We start from the raw sequence: 21472 nt of genomic DNA on the forward strand, positions 1-21472 counted from the left end.
CAATCACACACACAACCAAACACACACACAACCACACACGCACAGAACCAGACTCAGTCAAACACACACACCTACAAGCACACACACAACCACACACACACAACTACACACACAGCCACACACACAACCAAACGCAACCACACACACAACCGCACACATAACCACACACACACAACCACACACACAACCACACAACCACACACACAACCACAACCACACAACCACACACACAACCACACACAACCACACACACAACCACAACCACAACCACACAACCACACACACAACCAAACACACAACCACACACACAACCTCATCCACACACACAACCTCAACCACACACACACAATCACAACCACACACACACAACCACACACACAACCCCACAGACACACACACAAACACACACACACAACCACACACACACCACCACAAACACACACACAACCACACACATAACCACACACACACACAACCACACACATACACAACCACACACACAACACACAACCACGCCCACACACACACACCCACACAAAACCACTAACACACACACACCCACACACACAACCACACACACAACCACACATACAACCACACACACACAACCACACACACAACCACACACACACCCATACACACAACCACACACACAACTACAAATACAACCACACACACATACAACCGCACACACAACTGCACACACAACCACACACACACAACCACACATACACACAACCACACACACAACCACACACACAACCACACACACATCCACACACAACCACACACACAAAACCACACAACCACACACACACAACAGCACACACAACCACACACAACCACACACACAGCCACACACACAACCTCACTCACAACGACACACAACTACACTCACAACCACACACACAACCACACACACACACAACCACACACACACCCACACACAACCACACACACACACAACCACACACACAACCACGAACACACACAACCACACACATAAACACACACAACCACACCCAACCACACACCCAACCACACACACAACCACACACACAACCACACACACAACCACACACACTCAACCACACACACACCACACACACAACCACACACCCACAACCACACACACAACCATATACACAACCACAAACACAACCACACACACAACCACACACACACAACCACACACAAACACACGACCACACACATACAACCGTACATACACAACCACACACACGGCCGCACACACACAACCACACACACACAACCACACACAACCACACACACACAACCACACACACAACCACACACACAGCCACAACCACACACAACAACAACCACACATACAACCACACACACAACCACACCGTCAGTGCACACTTTTACCAGGCCCAGACACCATCTGTCATCAGTGCACGCTTTAACCGGGCACAAACACCACCAGCCGTCAGTGCATGCTTTCACCGGGCACAAACACCACCAGCCGTCTGTGCACGCTTACACCGGGCACAAACACCACCAACCATCAGTGCACACTTCCACCAGGTACACACCACCAGACGTCAGTGCACAATTTCTACAGGCACACACAGCACCAGCCATCAGTGCACACATCAATTGTTAACACAGCCACGATTAACTATTGTAGCAATCGCTGTATGGCGTACTTTACTTTTAAACATATTCATCTAAAGTGCAGCATGCCACCATTGCTACAAAAATAAATACACATTTGTTTGGCCTACAATTTATAGACCTTTGTTGCAATTGGTGTTGCAATATTTAGCAATGCCAATAGCTCAAACTTAATTAATGCGAGACCTATGGCATTGCAAATGCTTGTTTCCTTTTTCTATGTGTACTGCTTTCTGCAGCACACATAGGGGTCGATTCCGATTCGGGAAAAACCGCTCCGAATAGCCGTTCGGAGTGTTTTTCCCATACGAATCGTACCCTGCAACGTCCCCCGTCCGTACGACGAAGTACGATTCGTACCAGGAGCCGTACTTCATACGAGTCGTACAAGACACCGTACGACTCTAATCTCCGTACGATTCTCCCTCGGAAACTGCTGTACGCGACATCTGTACGGTTCGCGGCTGGTTTTTACGACCCAGCAAGTACGTTACGTGTCGGGTACGCACCGTATGACCCTTTTTCTATGGGAGCTGAAAACAGCCGTAAAAGCAGAGTTCATGCCGAAACAAGTACGGAACGCCCCCCCCCGGGTACGGTGCGTACCCCCCATGATCGCAGGGGTACGCACCATACCCCTGCGATCATGGGGTGTACGAGCCATACCCCCATTGTACAATGGGTGTACGAGCCATACCCCCATTTTACGATGGGTGTACGAGCCGTACCCCCATTGTACAATGGGTGTACGAGCTGTACCCCATGTACGATGGGTGTACGAGCCGTACCCCATGAACGATGGGTGTACGAGCTGTACCCCCATTGTACGATGGGTGTACGAGCCATACCCCATGTACGATGGGTGTACGAGCCATACCCCCATTGTACGATGGGTGTACGAGCCGTACCCCATGTACGATGGGTGTACGAGCCGTACCCCCATCGTACAATGGGGGTATGGCTCGTACACCCATCATACATGGGGTACGGCTCGTACACCCATCGTGCAATGGGGGTACGGCTCGTACACCCATCATACAATGGGGGTACGGGTCGTACACCCCATGATCGCAGGGGTACGGTGCGTACCCCTGCGATCATGGGGGGTACGGTCCGTACGGTGTGTATGTGTTTGTGTGCTTTTCCGTACGACTCGCCCTTACCTGACGTGGACCGTACGAATCGCGTCCTCATACCCCGGTCCGGATCGTACTCATCCGGTGGTACGGCATGTGTACGAGTCGTACGGTATGTGTATGAGTCATACGGTTCACGGTTTGAGCCTTGCAATATGTACGGATCGCGACGATTCGGACGGATTCACAGAATACGGACGGTACTTCGCGACTCAGACGGACGGGTACGATTCGTACCGAGAGGGCTCCGGATACAAATCGTACGGACGTTTTTTTCCCGAATCGGAATCGACCCCATAGAAAGAGGAAATCGCCTGAATTGATTGATTTTATGCAGGAAGTTGTTCCTTCTTGCACAAAATCAATCAGCCTCGCAACGCAGGCACCCTTACACCATGGTGCAAGGGTGCCTGTGTTGTCCCTTGGCAGTCCATTGAGAGCCAACGCAGGGGAAAAAAGCAGGAATGTACCATAGCTTATAGAGAATGCGCATTCCCGTCCTTTTCTTTTGACAAGGGGCAGCGCTGCGAGATTCCTTGCAGCGCTGCCCTCCGCCAAAACCTCATAAATGAGGCACAAAGTGTTTACTAAATGTTTTTTGTAAGTGAAAATACCAAATTGCGTTAAACGAAAATGAGAAAATATCGTTTCTATGTTTCTGTTTGAAGAATTACTTTACAACTGAAAATATAGATCTGTGTGAATGAATGAATAAATCATATTTGTAGAGCGCACTGGTACCCCAACAGGGATGTCCTGGTGCTGAGCCTACATGTAGAAACATTTCACAACTGTTGAAACAGCAAGGTGTTGAGAGACTTACTGAATACAAAAAGTTTGTGTTCAATCACAACTTTAAGGGCAAAGAATTCCATAACTTGGCTGTGTGAAGGAAAGTGAGCATCCGCCCTTACCAAGTATCTGAATTTTGAAACTTGTAAAAGTCTGGTCCTGGCAGAGCGAATATTGTGTGTCGGCAAATACAAACAGATCTTCATTGAAAGATATCTAGGACTGACCCATGCCAAGGCCTTAAAAGCCAGGGAAAGAGCCTTAAATGCACATTTTTGCCTAATGAGTTGCCAGTGATAGTCAGGAAGAACAGATTTCACAGACGTCTTGTGGAATAGGTTCAAAATAACACAGGCAGTGGCATTTTGAATGGTCTGAAGTCTATTCAGGAGAAAAGAAGGCAATCCCAAGTACACGTTTGCATAGTCAAAGGCAGTGGTGTCGTGAAGGCCCCCACAGCCCCTGTGGACCGTGGGGCCCAAGCTGCAAGGGGCCCACTCAGCACAGTACCCTGACCTTGGAGCTCCTGACTGAGTCAGAAAGGGGACCCCGCCATGTACTTTGCAGGCCCCCCCCCCTCAAGTTTCGTTGCTCCACTGAGTCAAGGCCTGAGGTGATAAATATCAATATAGTAGTTTTCCAGTCCAAAATGGGCAGATAAGGAAGTATTTTTTAGATGGCTCACAGCATCATGAACCATTTTGAGGCTAGTGTGATAATGTGGGTGGCAAAAGACATGTCAGAATCAAAGAGTACCCCCAACTTTCTGGCACAGGTGACTGGAGATTGTAAGGTTCCAAAAACCTCTGGACACCAATTGGAACCCCCTTTAGAATTATCTGTGCCATAAAACTGAATTTCTGTCTTTTCCCCCTTAAAAAAGCACTATAGTTCATCCATTTCCAGATGTCCAACACACAGGTGGGAAACTGATTCTGTGTTACCTCCAGGTTTTCAGTGATGGATCATTTGATCGCGCAGCGCTTTCGTGGCAGACAGGGAATCATGGGTTGAACATGGGTTTGCCTCAGAGATATTCAGGGATATATGTTCCCTCACAAAAATATCATACATTTGAATATTTAAAGTATTATAATTTGACATTGTACCACTATTACCCACCTCGTGTGTTTAAATGATTACATAGTAAGAATAAAATATATTATACTTTGCCTTTTTTCTCTGTTTAGGAAAAGGGAAGAGGCTGAGACAAGCTAAAGAAGAAGCCATAGCAGAGATCGACCAGTACAAACTGCAGCGTGAGAATGAATTCAGGCGAATTCAGTCAACTGTAAGTGGGGCAGAGTTACTCATAGTGATACTGGGTGCAAACACAATGCCCTTCAACTTTCACTCCCCTGTAAATTTAACCTGGATGCTGGTCCACTACAGCACGTTCTGCAAGCAAGAATGTCAACTTAAATAAAACAAAGCAGTATTCCAAAAGCCTAGCAAATAATATATCACTGAGATCCCTAAATTAGTTTAATAATGTTTGAATAAAATAAGAAATGTTACATGCTCTAACATTCTTCCATGATGGGAAATAGTGTATGAGTAGAGACAGGACAATTTATTCTCAAAATTATGACTCAGCTTTCGGTTTCTTCCAAAATTGAGAGCTTCACCAGGAACTGCACATAGCTATACCAGAGAGGACAAATTCTGCTGCATGAAGTTACATTAATGGCACCAGAGGTAGAGCACCTTCATGACCTGAGCGGTGAAGAACTATCCTAGTATGATGTTTGCTAAAAGTTATGATATTCTGATAAGTTACTGGTTTAACAATTGGTAAGAACCAGAAATAATTTATGGGAGGAGACCAAGGAAATGTAAGAAACAGAGGGGCATAATTACGATAGAATTGGTGGAGCGCGACATTGGCCTCCTTGGCTTAAGGCCGCGCTCCGCCATTTCTGAAACACAGGGCTACACCATATTTACAATATAGTGCGGCCCTGCGTTTCCCCTTGCGCTAGCACTAAATTTAGTTGCCTAGCTCCAACTGGGGGAAGATTGTTCATGTGTATGAAGGTGTCCCTTCCTGCACAGAAACAATCTTTAAATGGTGTTATGTAACTTCTATGTTTGCTGTTTAATGCAGTACACATAGAAGTTGCAAAACGTAATTTTTTAAATGATTGTTTATGTGCAGGAAGGGACACCTTCTTGCAAATACAGAATCAATGGCATTTTGCGGTTTCCATGTGTGCTGCGCAACGTAGTACATATGGAAACAGCAAAAACAAGTAGAAATTAAACTTTTCTCCTAATTGCGCTAGGGTTAGACCAGGTTTTCTCTGGTCTTAATTTTGGCGCTGCCTCATATTTACGCCACCCTTGTAAATATGAGGCAGTGTCAAAATCAATGCCTGTTGCGGTGGAACGCCCAGGCAACACCCATTGCCCTCCCCTTTGATGCTAAGTATAGCGTGAATGGGTGCCTTATTTACAAGGCAGCATTAAGGCACATTAAATGGCTTATCACTGCCTTGTAAATAAGGCAAAGCCCCTAGCGCCATAACAACGGTGTGAAAAGTGATGTTGAGGTGGCAATAGGGGCTTGTAAATATGCCCCAAAGTTGTGAATTTTCATGTTGCCAGGGAATCATAGGAGGTGTTATGGACTTGACAGCTGCTGTTCATATCCACTGCTTTCTTATCCCCAGGCTTTGGAATGTCTATGGCAGTAACAGCTGGCTGATGAGCCCTTATCTGGGTGAAAACAGTGCTTAATTTGACTTGGTGGTTTACGGTGCTCGGCACCGGCACTTAATTGGTAACACATGCACTTAAGAGCTCTGCCACGTGGTGGCACAGTTTGTGTAATTTAGCGATGAACATAACAACAGTTGTTTATTAATTCAATATACATTAACAGCAACTAATGCCTCCTGCCCAATCCATTCTTATAGCTTTGGGGGCTGGAATAGTCTAAATTACAAAGACTGAAATATTATATCCCCTATGAGAGCAATTCAATCACATATGTACTCAACGGTCACCCTTCTATCAGCCTAGAAGCCAAATCCAGTACCACAACAATATAGCAGAATGTTGTCTCTCTTAAAAATTTCCTAGTACGGTGCACTACTTGAGCCCAGGGCCTGTAAATCAAATTTTAGTAGTGGGCCCGGCAGCACTGATTGCGCAATCCACCCGAGTATCCCTTCAAACATGTCTCAAGCCTGTCGCTGCAGAGCCTGTGCATTCAGTTTTAAACTACCATGTCGACCTGACGAGTAAACCTACTTTTCCCATAAGCAGGGTGCAGTGTACTTAAAAAGTAGGACATGAACTTTTCAGTTTTATATGTCCTGGTAGTGAACTACTCTTAAATTTGTTTTTATTGCAGCAAGGCCTATCTCTTCCATAGGTTAGCAATGTGGCTGCCTTGTAACAGTTTACAAGTGTAACTTGCAATTGGGGAAAGATAGGAAGAATACGTTTGGTGTCTTTGGACTCACAATTAAAAAACACATCTTTTACTGAAGTTGGTTTATAAAGTGCAAGTCTGAAAATGCCACTTTTAGTGAGTTGACATTATCTTACTTTAACCATTCTGTACCTCTGCCTGTCTCTGGAATACACATCTAGTTTGGGTGACAACTGAACTTTGTGCATTTCCTCTAGACAGCGACACACAAAGGGAGCTGAGATGTGCCACTCACATCCTGATGGCCCATCACCAGACTGATGGAACTTCCTGAGCTAGAGTGAGAGGTAGCAGCTGAAACTTGCACCAGAATAGGGCTCTGCCTGTTCCCACACAAAGGGTTGCATAACCCCCTGTAGTGAGTCTGGAGTCAGGGTGGGAAAGGGCAGGGTCTTGGGCACTACAAAGAACTTTCTTTGAATTCTCCAGACTTCAAAGGTTAACATGGGTATATATTCATTAATTTTTTTATTTTAGAAGTTTTCTAGAGCGCTGTCAAGACCCTGAGGTAACAGAGTGCTTTACAGTAAGAGAATAGCATATAATGAACAGAGGCATGACATATGAAAGGTTTTGACAATCAACGAGTGTCACAGTAAGAGCTGCAAAATTGTACTGCAGAGATTCTTTGGTTTCAGGGTTCAATGCGGGCACAAAGTTCAGGTGTTGCAGTCTGTTCCGTGTTATCCACAACCAAGGGAACGGATGAGGAACAAGGATTTGAGTTTGCTTTTGAATTCCACAAAGGACGGTAAAGTTCTGATGTGCGTATGGATGGAGTTCCAAATTTTAGGGGCGTTTCTCGTGAAAGAGCAGTCCGCTGTTCTTTTCTTTCTGGTTTTAGGTAGGATGTGCAGGAGTGCGTTAGAGCTTCCCAGATTCCTGGCTTGGCCAGCTTTTTTGAGTTTTTTGCCAAGTATTCGGGTTTGCCGGTATGGAGGGCTTTGTGGGTTAGGCAGGCCGTTCTGAAGTTACTTCGCATTTCTACTGGTAGCCATTTGTGTTCTTTGAGTGCCGGAAGGATGTGATCAGATTTTTTGATGCCGGTGGTCATTCTGGCTGCCGCATGTAATGTTGTTTTGATCGGTGCCAAGTGCGATTTAGGAATACCTGTTAGGATTGCGTTCCCATAGTCCTGTCTTGGCAGTACCAGGGATTGAGTGGCCAGTTTGAGATCCTTGTTAAGAATGTATGGTTTGATTTTGTTCAAAAGTCTGAGGTTAAAGAATGCACTTTTGGCAGAGCTCTTAATGTGCTTCATCATGTTTAGATAAGGGTCCAGGGTGATGCCAAGAGATTTAACAGAGTCTGCTAGAGTAAGATTTCCTTTGAGCGCATCGATTGCCTTTAGCCATTCAGTGATTTGAGGGTTGTCCTCCTTGTTCGAGATGAGAAGTGTCTCGGTCATGTCTGGATTTAGTTTCAGATGGTTGCTTGTTAGCCATTCTTGAACATCTTTCAGGACATCATTTAGTCTTTGGATGTCAGTGAGAGAGGAGGTTTCCAGATAGATCTGTGTATCATCCGCGTAGAGTTCGAAGCGGATGTTGGCTTTACAGAGTAACTTGGATAGCGGTTCCATATAGATGTTAAAAAGCTGTGGAGAGAGCACCGCTCCTTGGGGGACGCCCTTGTTAACTTGCTGGGTTTCAGAGGTGAAGTTCTTGATTTTTATTATTTGCGTGCGGTTGTGTATAAAGGAGGAGAACCACTTGAGAACTACCTCGCCTCGGCCAGCTCTTTCTTGGAGAGCCTTGATGAGGAGTTTGTGGTCAACTGTGTCAAATGCTGCCGAGAGGTCAAGGAGAATGAGGAGGCAGCATTTGTCTGAGTCTAGAGATCCATGGATGTCATCTATGATGTTCAGCATCGCCGTTTCTGTGTGGCAGCCTTTTCTGAAGCCAGACTGGTGGGGTCTAGGAGGCTGATGTTGTCCAGGTGTTGTGTCAGTTGATGAAGAACGCAGCGCTCAAGTGTTTTTGAGAGCAAGGGGAGGTTAGATATAGGTCTGAAGTTGTTCAGATCTGTCGAGTCTAGACCGGGTTTTTTCAGCAGGGGGGTGACTTGCCCCATTTTAAGGCAATCAGGAACCACTCCATTTTTTAAGGAGCTATTTATGATTTTGCCCCATATTGGTGCAAAAGCGTGCTTCAGTTTCTTGATTAGTAGGGGAGGAATGGGATCTGAGATATGAGCTGATGGTTTGCAGGTCGAGATCAGCGAGATTATCTCTGTTTCTAGAACGGGCGAAAGCTAAGCCAGGGGGTGAGAAAAAAGCCAGGAGAGAGGGCAAGGAGTACAGCCGAGCTGCTCTTCTTGGGGTGTGATTCGTTGATGTCTAATGATAGTTCAATTCTTGCGATCTTATCGTTGAAGAAGTGTGCAAAGTTGTCGCAGAGTTCTTTGGACGCCTGTGCAGATGAGGACACTGGCTTGGAGGTTTGTTGTCTGATGATGCTGTAGAGTTCCTTCGGTCTGTTTTTGGCCTTGTCTAGTGCCTCGCGGAAGAAGTTGGATTTCTTATTTTTGATGTGGTTGTTGTACTTCCTACGGGCTGATTTCAGTTGGTCACGAAGGATGGCAGTCGGGTTATTTCTCCATTTTCTTTCTTTGGCTCCTAAGTTTCTCCTTTCTGTGATGAGGTCATCTTTGAACCATGTTCTGGATGGAGTGGTTCTGCTTCTTTTGAGCTTTAGTGGAGCTAGTTTGTCGAGTATGGACACTAGCTCTGAATTGTACTGATCAGTGAGATCTTTGGTGGAGAGGTGGGCTTTGTTGTCCGGGAGAAGTGAGCTTAACTGAGCTTCCAGGATATCCAGGGGTACTTGGGAGATGTTTCTCATCCATTTTGGGGGGTCATGTGGAGGTTGGTAGGAGATAGTGGGGTGATTGATATGAAATAGGATCATGTGGTGGTCTGACCAGTCGACGGGAAGTATGTGGTTGACCGTGATAGAGTTCTTTTGCAAAATGATGGCATCCAATGTGGCTCCTTTGTAATGAGTTTCCTCAGTGCAGTGTTGTTTAAGGTTGTTATCATCGAGGAGGCTGGATAGCTATTGCATTAGAGGATTGTGTGACTCGTTCCATCGTAGATTCAGATCACCAAGAATTAGGTTATTGGAGTCGCCAAGTGCGCCTTGTGCTATCAGGTCGGATAGTTGTTCTCCGAAAGTGTTGTTTCTGCCTGGGGGGTGATAGAGCAGGTGACATAGTAAAGAATCATTGTCTTTGGTCTTGATGATGGCAGAAAGACATTCAAAAGAATCGTAGTCGAAAGAGGTGGTTTCCGAGATGCCCAAACTATCCTTGTGGATGATAGCAACCCCTCCTCCTCGCTGATCTATCCTGTCTTTGGTGATGAGGGAGAAGCCAGGTGGTACGAGCATGTCTAGACAGGGAGGAGATAGCTTATTCAACCAGGTCTCCATGAGGAACGCAATGTCAATATCATGAGTGAGGATAGCCTCGACTAGTTATGTGTGGGAAGTGAGGCCGATCTGCAGTTGATTAGTAAGCAGTTGGTGAAAGGCACCTGATTGCTGGTAGTTCTATCTTTAGTCGCCCTAGATATGGCGGTGAGGACAGGATGTCTCAGTGGTTTGGTGAAGGGAAGGTCTTTCCGGTGTCCTATGATTACTTGAATTTTGGATTTAGGAGAGTCTAAGGCAGGAGTGTTGTATGCAGCGGCTAGTGAGACTGCTTCACTGTCTGACATAGGTGCTTCTGTTCTGGAGGGCCTTGAGGTCGGGTGATTTGTAACTGATAGAGTATGGATCTTGGTCCTAGGGAAGGGGGCTCCGGTTTTTGAGGCCTTAAGTGCACATGATCCCGGGACCCAGTAGGGGGAACCGTGCAGCTGGGTACCAGTGGTTTCTGTGGGCCCAGGGGGACAGTTTGTGTTGACGTGTGGGGAGACCCAGAAGGGGGTTTCAAGGGTGGTTTGCGGGCTATACCTAGGTTAGAAAGGATTTCTGTTAGGCCCAGGGAGATTACGTCTCTCTGGCTTTCAAGAGCCGCGAGACGCTGTGACACGGAATCGAGAGAGGAGATGGGGGCATCTAGGGTGTTGTGGCTCAGGTTGGGGAATTGAGGTCGCTTGATGGTGGAGCAAGTCAGGTTATCCTTTTTCGGGATCGAGGGAGAGGTCGGAGGAAGGGGAGGGGAAGGGACAGGGAAAGGCTTTGAGTGTCTGAGAGTTGGGATGAGGCTCGTGGGGAGGGGGGTCCCTGACGGCGTGTCGCATCTATGAATTTGCTGGGGAGGGATCCCATAAGGGGGCAGGGTATCGTTATCAGTAAGAAGCAGAGGGATACGGTAGGTGTGGGAAGTAGGGTGGCTAGCAGGGGGAATTGAGGGTGTGGTTAGAGTTTTCTGTTGTGGCCGGTTGGCTGTAAGCATGCGTTGGAATGCGGCGGGGAGAAGAGGAGCGTAGAGGGCCGTATCGGTATCACAGAAGGGAGGATCAAAGGCTTCTCTGTTGGTTGTGGATGAGGGCGAGGTGCGGATTGGGGCGGGGTGCGGTAGGGTTGGGAGGGCTGATCTTAATGCGGGAAATAGGGAGTCGAAAGCTTCAAGGTTCTCATTATCAGCCTGAATGAGGACCGTGCCGTTCGTGTAGATGGTCACGGTTGTGTACCCTCTTCCGGCAGAGCACATAGGGAGTATAGAGGTTAGTTTGCAACTGTGGGAAGTGGATGTGGTTTTGGCGATATACAGTTGCGTTCTGATCATGGAGATCCAGTCTTTCAGTCTCTCAGTGTGGAATATAAGGTCCATCTTAATCGGACTATTGGAAGCCGAGTGATTAGGGTTTCTTTGTGTTGGCAGATAAGTTTATGTTTGAAAATGCGTCTCGTTTTTGTAGAGAGGTGAGGGGGGAAGATGATGGTGAAAGAGTTCCGGCTGTGGGGTTTTAGGTGGGTAGTTAGGACTTTGGTGGGGAGGGAAGGCGAGTCACGAGCCATCGTGACGGTAATGTGAGCGGAAGGGTGCAAGTGCAAGGGGGGGTGGTGGGATGAGTCGGAGGAGATGGTTGAAGGGATGGTGAGTGTGTAAATATTGCCTGTAGGGGCTGGTCGGTTGTTTTGCTATGAGTAGCTACGAGCGCCGGGTTTGCTTACGAGGTGCTGGCAAAAGCTGATCAATTTGTACGAAGATTCCCAATTGGTGAGAGTGTGACCGGACACTACCGGGCGAGTTGACTTCGGGGGGTCCGCTATTTTGGAGTCAGGGGAGGATTCCGAGTCCGGGTGCGGGAGGATCGGGGCACGTGGCGAGAAATGGGCAGTCACCTGGGTTTAGTGAGAGGGGCGGCTCACCTTGGCTGTTTCAGGATTACACCTGTGGGGAGATAAAGCCCGGGACTACCTATGTTTGGGTCGATCCTGCTCGATCACCGTTAGCAGGTCAGGCAAGGGATTTGGGGTTTAGCTTAGGAGGCGAGAGAGGGCAGGAGTACGGACTTCTGGGCTTCATGCCGGCACGACTCACCTAAGCCTATGCCACGGAGTCCTGTAGGTCATTGTATCCGGGGTCCTCGGGCTGGAGAGTCCTTGTGGTCTGTCATTTTTAGGACAGGCGCGGTGGTTAGAGGCTATACTTCACCGAGGGGGGCTGCTAGGTGGGGGGAGAGAGTAGAAGTCAGGTTGCCAGGGCTAAATGCCGGCGCAGCTCACCTGTATCTGTACCACGGAGTCCTGTGGATCATTATAGCTAAGTACTGGACCGTGCCACCATATACTCAGAACACTTCTGGAACTGAGGACATTCTAACAGGAAGAGCTATTGTGCGTCCAGGAGGGACTGCCACTTTGCTGTTTGCTTTGCTGTGTTGGCCTGCTGCTTCTTGCCTGGTAGTGCGAGGACTGGACGCGACTCTCTACATCCCACACCTCTAAAGGTTCTCCAATGGCTTGTTGGGCTTGCCTCCTGTTTCTGAAGTCTCGGGGATATCAAAGACTTCACCTGTGTCTTGCTACCAGCTTTTGGGCTCCACTGTGAGTCCTGCTCTGCCAAGTGGTGCCTAATCCAATCCTGAGCCCTTGGAAGTGAGTGTTTGGTGTTGCAACCCAAGAAACCAACACTTCAACACCAAAGCCTTGATCTGAACCAGCGCATTTATCTGCAATCTCGACACATTGCCACTGCCTACACCGCAGCCGCGGACACCACTCACCAACTGCGTGAACCAACAACCTCGACTTACAATGCAGCCTTGAATTACCAATGCAGCGCTTCTAAATCACAAATGCTGAGGAAGTCTCAAACACTGCATCACTGACATCTGCGACACACCGTCACCAATACATTCCTGGCCCTGAGCAGCTTCACACTAACACATTGCCTACAGTCCAGCAGATGAACATCAACACCTTAACAGGATGCACGCTCTTGACATTGACGCATCAACAACATTACCTGACTTCGGAACCAACGGTTCGCCTTCAAAAGCAAAGCGTCTCCTCGATTTTTCAAAGCATCGTCCCCGAGCTTTGACACATCCACGGTACTGTCAGTGGATCTGCGTGACTCCTATATCCGGTCTGTGCTCCATCGTGGTCAGACTGAACTTTTAGATTTGCCCCAGTCAAGTGCGACCAGAAAGCCCCATTTGGAGCTCTTGACTTCTAACCACTGCATTTTCATTTAATCTTGCTAATTCATAATTTGACTTCTGCATGTTGGGTTGTTTTTTTTTAGTCATGTGTTACTCAGATAAATATTGGCTATTGTTTTAAACTGGTGTGGAGGACTTTTGCAGTGTTTTCACTGTGTTACCATGAGTGTGTGCACAAATACTTTACACATTCATTGCCTCTTTACTTTAGCCTGACTGCTCTATGCCAAGCTATCAAAGGGTGAGCACAAGTAAACTTTTAGTGTGTAATACACTTACCCTGACTAGGATTGTGGTACCTGCTTGGACAGAATGCCTAACTCTGCAAACCTGAAACCTAATTTCTAACACTATGTAACATTGACTTTTATCCTCTCCATCAATTGTTTGGTAAGCTTGACTTTTACTTCCAAAATTGCACAGATTTCATGACTGTTCTGGAATTCACCTCTGCATTTATGGTTCACAAGGAGTCGGGTAGGCCCTATCTTTCGGATATCATTGCATTGCACCCCCTGCTTAAGTGGCTCTCTATTTGGATACATCCTGATAGGGAGATAATAGGACTGCATGAAGCTCCAGTGTTGGAGATCAATTAAATGGTAATCCTACATAAGGGACACTTTTACTAAACTGGGAAGACAAGCTTTGTTTGATTCACCTATGAACCTTATGAAGGCTGATATTCTCTGGACTCTAAAGAGTTTTCCACTATGGCGGGAAGTAATTAGAGAGGGTCAGGAACTTGAAAAATCCTCAGTGCATGCCCATGCGCAGTTGTTAAGGGAGAATACCATTGAACCCTATATTTTGAATGTACATAACAGGCACCACCAATTTCTCCTCAACAAATTTCAGTTCAACCAAATTCATCTGCTGCTGGCTCTACCCCAGCCTAATAAAGGGAATGAACAGACTGGTGTCTGCACGTGTGATCATTTTTTGGACATGGATTTCGTCCATTCCATTTATTTTTTGTGGTTTCTGTTGAAATCTCTGAATTTTGTGCTTGTTAAGCCTGTTAAGTTACTTCCAGATGTTCGATTATCTTTTGCTGTTGCTTGTTTTCTGGTAGCATCTTTGAAGTTTAGAAAATGGTATGGATAGGGGAGAGGAGAGGAATCTCTAGGGCTAGGGTTCAGCGTTTGATGGTCCAATACAGCGTAGCGGACCCGTTATATGAGGTTTTTGTCCTATTGTTCTAACTCACTATTCATCCATTGTAAATACATTATGAGTTGTATATGATTAGATCGAATTTTTTATATGCCTTGTGCTTTAATGGTGCATTGGCTACTGTTATGATATGGAATTTGAAGGGCATGGATCATGGGGTTTGGGAGAACCTAGAAATGTGATGTTATGATTAAAGTATGGTGTAAAATAGTTTATAACTTTAAGGACTGTATTTTATCGAATGAATTACTGTTTTTACTATGTACTGTTATGGTCTTACTTTTGAAGTATGAATCAAGCTTTTTGAATGAATTTGAACGCAGATTTCACTCCGAATGCTAAGCTTTCTAACAATTTTTATAATGATCAAGCCAATATTCTACACATTTGTGTGGATTACGAGCTATATAGCTGGCCTTGAATTAATAAAACATGGAGTTGTTACAGTCAATGTCAATGTCAGTGTGTTTCCCATTATCACAACATCTTATAATAGCCCCTCCTCCTTCTGCTGAACAATATCCCTGTTGAAGACAAGATTTAAGTACCAGGAATTGTTTTTGATTCCCACATGCCCAGGTGCCCAATAGTCAAACTTGTTTTCGCATATTCAAACCAGAACATCAAGCATTAAAGGCACCTCTCACTTAATTTGTCAGCAGAACCCAGAGCTCCAATAGCAGCTTTAGATGCCCTGGCTCTTGCAGAACACGACAACACGAGAGAGATACACAAGATGCACGTGAGCCTGTTTCACCAGCCCTCAAAAGGCTAGTCCCGCACCCAGTCAAGACTAGATTTCAGTTGAAGACTTTAAGATCACACGCAAGACAGTATACTGAAAATTCGGCATGGTACCTCCAGAAAAGACCAAAATTATATTTGAGATTACAACTCCTCCGTACAGTGACTCATTAATTACTGAAACACTGAGATCGCAGATGTCCAGAGCACATGGCAGATCTTTGGTAACAAAGCACCAAAGTTGTGTAGCAATCTATCCGAATCTTTAAATGTCTAGGATTTATTGGCAGTTCAACCATTGTCCAAATGTCACCTGTCCAGATTCCTTTGATTCTTGACTCTTGATCATAAGCTTTTGGATGCCCCAAATGCAGGGCCGGCGCTAGGCATGGGCAGCTGCCCATGGCCCGCGCCTGCTCGCAGCCATGGGGCCTTGCACTTTCAAAAACTCCAGAGTTTAGAGGCTCAGGGGGCCCCCTAAGAGTTTACATTCGTTCTTTTTTTGTCAGTCTCCCCTGTTGGCCTGTCTCTGTGGGCCTAATGGCTGCTTCTCCATGTTGATGACAGCACTTAGACAGTTAATTAAAGTGTCCTTGTGTGTTAACCCCTCCCATGCTCATGACGAGCTCAGCTCATCATGAGCCACGGTTCCCGTGTGCTCATGACAAGCTCAGCTCGTCATGAGCCGTGGAACGCTCACACTCGGGGCTAATTCCCCTGCTGTGCAGAGAGTTCCATTAAACGGGCGGGGTCATGACGAGCTCAGCTCGTCATGAGCACACGAGAACCGTGGCTCGTGAAGAGCTGAGCTCGTCATGAGCACCGGGGCGCTGTGCGCGCCCCCTTCCCCCCAGCACAGCAGGGGAATGTGCCCCTCAGCCAAGGGATTAAGGGTGCCCTGCTCCTGTATGAATAAAAAGCGGAATATCATGCAGGGCGCAAAGCAAAAGATAGCATGGCGGTGCATCACAATGGAAACTGCTCACCTAGGACAAGTGGAAAGGGAGCAGAGAGGTGAATGAAAGGGGCAAGACAAACAGAATAAAATGGTGGGGAGCAGATAGGTGTGGGTGCGGCAGTGAGACAAGAGGTGCACACAGAGGAGCAGAATCCACATGTAAAAGTGGATGGAGCAGTGTTTAAAGTTTGCTGGGTCACTCAAGTCTTAGGCCTGGTAGTAAATTAAAATGGACATTGAAAAGGGGCCCTATATTCATGTCCTTAACATTGATCCAGTGTCTGCACAATAAGTTCTAAAAAGCAGGTGATGAGACGGGCCCACTCTCCATTTTTACCCTCACCCTCAGAGTGAAAAAAAAATCTTAACTCGGCAGTAGTGCCACCTGCTGCCTTTAATGTAACTACAACGAGACTTGTTGGAGATCTTTCAGACTCTCATCATGTCAGAACTGGAGCATTTTCAATATCATAAACAAGGAAGCTGTAGATGTTGGTTATTCTTCTTATGCAACTAATAACCACTGACAAAGCCAATAGTCCTGGCTTCTTGCAGGTGTAATGTTTCTTGTATTATTTCTCTGGAGGCAATGAATGAAGCAGCAAAATACCAGTCGAGCGGCACGCTATGCTGTGCACAGATTTATATAGCTTACAAGTTTTAGGCCACAACCTTAATAACATTAGCCATGCCCCTTTGAATTACGTCCCCCCCCCCCAAAGTTTTTTCATCCCACTTAAAGCCCTGCTGTCAGGTCAGTATGAAGGCTGTTTTTTTTGGCTAGTTGTTGACCTGCTTTATCGTCAGGTGAACTGGTTTTTACTGTTGATTTTTATGATATTAAAGCAAACAGTGCAGACTTCCATACCTTACAAAAACTTATACCGCATGTCTTTTACAAGTTGAAAACTTCCCTAGTTTGCAAAATTTGGACACTTTCCTAGCTAACTAACTCACTAATGGGGGCCCCTTTTATTTTGGTACAAGGGCCTATTTTCTGTCCCAGTCTGATGCTGTCTGTTAGTCAGGGCCACTAGAATTATGCGATTGTGCAGTGGCGGCGATTTCTGCATAGTCACTTGCCGCATTTGCCACATAATCCATCATCTGCTGCATAATCTACAGATTTTAGCAACAAAATTGCTTTTTATCTCAAACGGTTCAAAAGTTACTTAAAATGCAGCAACACGTCTTGCCGCAAGTGAGAAGGCACTTTGAAAAGCTGGACTAGTCACCTTTCTGTTTCCTCTGCTAAATTTGGGTGTTAAATTGGTACTAATAGAGTGCAACAAATGGCCAAACAGTGTTACCAAGTTTAACAAGCATTTACAATGCAATGGTTTCGCCTTTGTTAAAGTTAGAGCTATTGGCATTGCTCTTGACATTATTTTTATTTATGTTTTTTTAACATAAATAAATGGCATTGTCATTTACAATGCCACTAGCTTTATCTCTCGCAAATGACACACACAGAGCCCCCCCACAATAATAATAATCTTGTAACTTAATTACGTAATTTGTAAACCCATAAATAGTTTACCCTTGACAAACGAGCAGAGTGGGCGATGCAAGTAAAATGTTAAAAGAGTCGGTGGCCGAGCAAACACTGAGAAGGGAGATGGCGGAAGGGAAAAGAAGTTTGTTAGTCACTTCCCGCAATATTAGCTGACCATGGACGGCACAAGAGGCCTCTGGGGACAGGGAGCTGCTGGGGGTCCTCGTTTTGCTGGCGCAGGACGGTGGGGTCAGGCATGGGCTGGTGGGGGGTGCCTGCTGGGCGACCTAAGGGCGGGTGGGGAGGGAGGAATGCAATGAAATGCAAGGCCTTGTGGCCTGAGTTGCGGTGCTGTCTGAGGGCAAGAGGTCTCGTGCCACACTCGGGCAAGGGGGCATCGCGTAGTTGACAATGGAGTGGATCCACTCCCGGACTTGACCCGATGCAGGAGGGGGGGGCTCGTAATTAAGGGGTAACAAAGGTTTCGGAAAGTGAAGGGACGAGGCGGTGTCTTGTGGGACAGTGGCGCGCGGCAGGATGGTGCGAGGGCGCCGCGGAGCTCAGCACAACATCAATAGGAGCAGAGGGGAGGGGGCGATGACAAGGAGATCAGGCGCGAAGCAGGGGATAGGCGGGCACATGGCCTGGAAGGACAGGGGAGGGGTGGTCTTTTATGGGGCGGGCAGGTTGGGTTGCGATGGGGATGGACATGCGAGAGATTCATGCGGATGCATTGGGTGCTGTTTATACAAGTTGGTAACAGCATTAGAAGAAGAGAGTGATGTCAACGCGTAACTATGACTCATTCACAATGAGTACGTCCTGAGCAGGCACTGTTACTGTACTTTCAGTGTACCCCCGCTCACCCTCCCGGCACACTGTGCCCCTGATGTATTCAGAAAGAAGCTGGAACTTAAGATACAACAGCCCCCCTCCCACCCGGGCATGTACCCCTCCGTATGACTTGTTCTGTGGGTAGTGCAGCCCTCTTTCTCTCTCCTCACCAGTACTTGACGATGGCGGTGACCTGGAGCGGGTTGGGCTGCTCAGGGTACAGGCGGCGGCACTCCCCGTAGATGGCCTGCAGGCCGGGGGGTACCAGCGGGATGAAAGGTAACAAAGGGGTCCCAGCAGCGGGGCTGGACCGCAACTCGGCCATGCCTACGCCCAGGTCCTTGTCTATTCTGCGTTACAACTACGTCGCCGCTTATGAACTTCCAGGCGCCTCCTGAACACTTAGAAAAACTTCACTCGCTTCCCAGCCGGGCTGGAGGATCACTGTAGCCGCTTGTTGCTCCTGTGCCGAGCGACCAGTTCTAGCTCTCCGATTGGATAAGAAGTTGCCAATCAAAGGCGTAGTTAGGCGGAGCTTCACCACGGCTTCCCAAATCCGTGCCCGGAGGCAGGGGCAGACGTACTTTGCATTTTACTGTGCGACACCGACGTCTAACTACGTCATAGAAATAAAAACAGGACATAAGTAAACACAAAAAAGGGACCTGAAAGAAACCACTAAAATCATCCACAAGCGTTAATAGATAATCTTTTAACTACATGCATGATTGGTTAGCAGTCATTTTCCAGGATGTTAAAATGTGAATATGAATTTCGCTTTCTAGCTAATATTGTTCTAACGAGTACACCTGAATACATCAGTCATGTACATATTGCGAGTAATATTTTGTAATAAAAAACGCAGCATAGTACACGGTTCTTCTGAAAAACACGTTTATTTAAATTCTGACAACAGACTAACTCGGGGTGATGGTTTTAAGCAGAATAACTACCATTCCGGGGTGGCCTCTGTGTTTTACAGGACGAGCGGGCAGTGGCGTGCCTGATCAGATAAATGTTAAGTGCTAAAGTTCTGCAGATGGCAACGTGAGTCACCGCGTAGCATTCACATTGGCGGGAGGGGGGCGGGAGAGGACACGAACGGCGGGAGAGGGGCGGGAGAGGACACGGACGGCGGGAGGGGGGCGGGAGAGGACACGAACGGCGGGAGAGGACACGGACGGCGGGAGGGGGGCGGGAGAGGACACGAACGGCGGGAGGGGACACGGACGGCGGGAGGGAGGCGGGAAACGTGCACAGGACAGCGAGGGGGGGGCAGGGGCGGGGAGGCACACGGAGGGGGGCGGGAATGGACAGCGCATCTGAAATCACTTTCAGTGAAAGGGGAGGGAACGGGAAAAAACGAAACTCCGCCCAGGGAAAAAATCTCGGGAACGCCCCCGAATCTGGTCCGGCCTTGACGGACAGATCCGGCACCCAATGGCTAGCCTCCATTTATGGAGCTAGCCAATGAGAGCCGGGGGACGTTCCCGAAGTCCTTATTGTAAACAAAGGATTTCACCTGCGCCGAAAAGCTGCGCAGAGCGCAGCCTTCGGCAGGCGAAACCCAAAAATGGCAAAAAATAAAGTAAGACTATTTCAAAATGTGCCACATTATGCCACATAATTTGCCTTTTCTTGTTGCGTAATTTACTTACCCTGCCACATAATTTAGCCCTCTCCTGCTGCATAATTCCAGTGGTCCTGATGTTAGGGTAATCCATGGCAGTGATATTATTCCTGTTTATATTTCCCATGCATTACTTAATCTTGCATTCCCCAAGAGTGCTAGCTATTTCCAGCATGTGTGTTTCTATATTTAATTTCACAGCATATTACTCTTAGATGATGTACCCTTTGTAATAAGTCGCATCCAGGTGTTTATAACAGACTACAGTTGAGAACTTTGGAGTTGAGGCTGCAGGCAGTACATATTTCACACTGTGCCTGTCTGTGGGTCTAAAAGGTGTTCAGATTGCATGATCATTCAAAATATGGCCTCTCTGTAGAGGAATGGTCCTGCATTCCAGTTGTGATTCTATGCAAATGTGTGTGAAGGAGCTACTTATTGGTCAAAACAACAAGGTGAAAGTAAAATAATTTATTGGTGTTACTCATTTAGCTTAACAGCTAACAACCATTGACAAAACCAATATTCCTGGCTGTTTTAGTTGTAAGTCAGTTGTGTTATATTTCAGGTTTCTTGCTAATATCTTAATACCCAAACATGATTTCCCTCAGTGGCAATCAGGTCTCTGCAAAGAATATGTATTTGCATGCTAGTAGTTGATTTCTGAATGAAGATAATTTCATTAAAACCTTATAGTGACAAATCAAGGGTTCTCATTTTTAAAGGATTTCATACCATATGGTGTACTCTTTTGTGGCCAATGGCAGTAAGTCAATTGCCCACATTGGCAGAGTCAGCAAACAAATCTTGGATTAATTTTCCAGCATCTTCTCTTGTTTTCAGAATGTAATAACAAGTTTCCATCCACTTGCCTTTACCACATCCATAAGCTACGGAAAATCATTCCTTTTCTGCCCTCTCACTACCATGAGTCTGTTGTATAGTCAATTATCTTAGATTAAGCAAAAGCCCTTTTTCTTGGGCTTCCTGCCTTCTTGAATTCAGTAA

The 21472-nt window shown here is 46.7% G+C and overlaps 1 protein-coding gene across 1 annotated transcript in view; it reads left to right on the forward strand.

The window, feature by feature from the left end:
• Positions 1-21472, forward strand: part of ATP6V1G3 (ATPase H+ transporting V1 subunit G3) — a 62371-nt gene that overhangs the window by 39320 nt on the left and 1579 nt on the right. Inside the window, exon 2 of the mRNA XM_078659203.1 lies at positions 4760-4860. Within this exon, the coding sequence (XP_078515329.1) occupies positions 4760-4860 (101 nt within the window). The remainder of the gene's footprint in view (positions 1-4759; positions 4861-21472) is intronic.

This window comes from Lissotriton helveticus, chromosome 1_1 (assembly GCF_964261635.1).
Source record: "Lissotriton helveticus chromosome 1_1, aLisHel1.1, whole genome shotgun sequence".
NCBI lineage: Eukaryota > Metazoa > Chordata > Amphibia > Caudata > Salamandridae > Lissotriton > Lissotriton helveticus.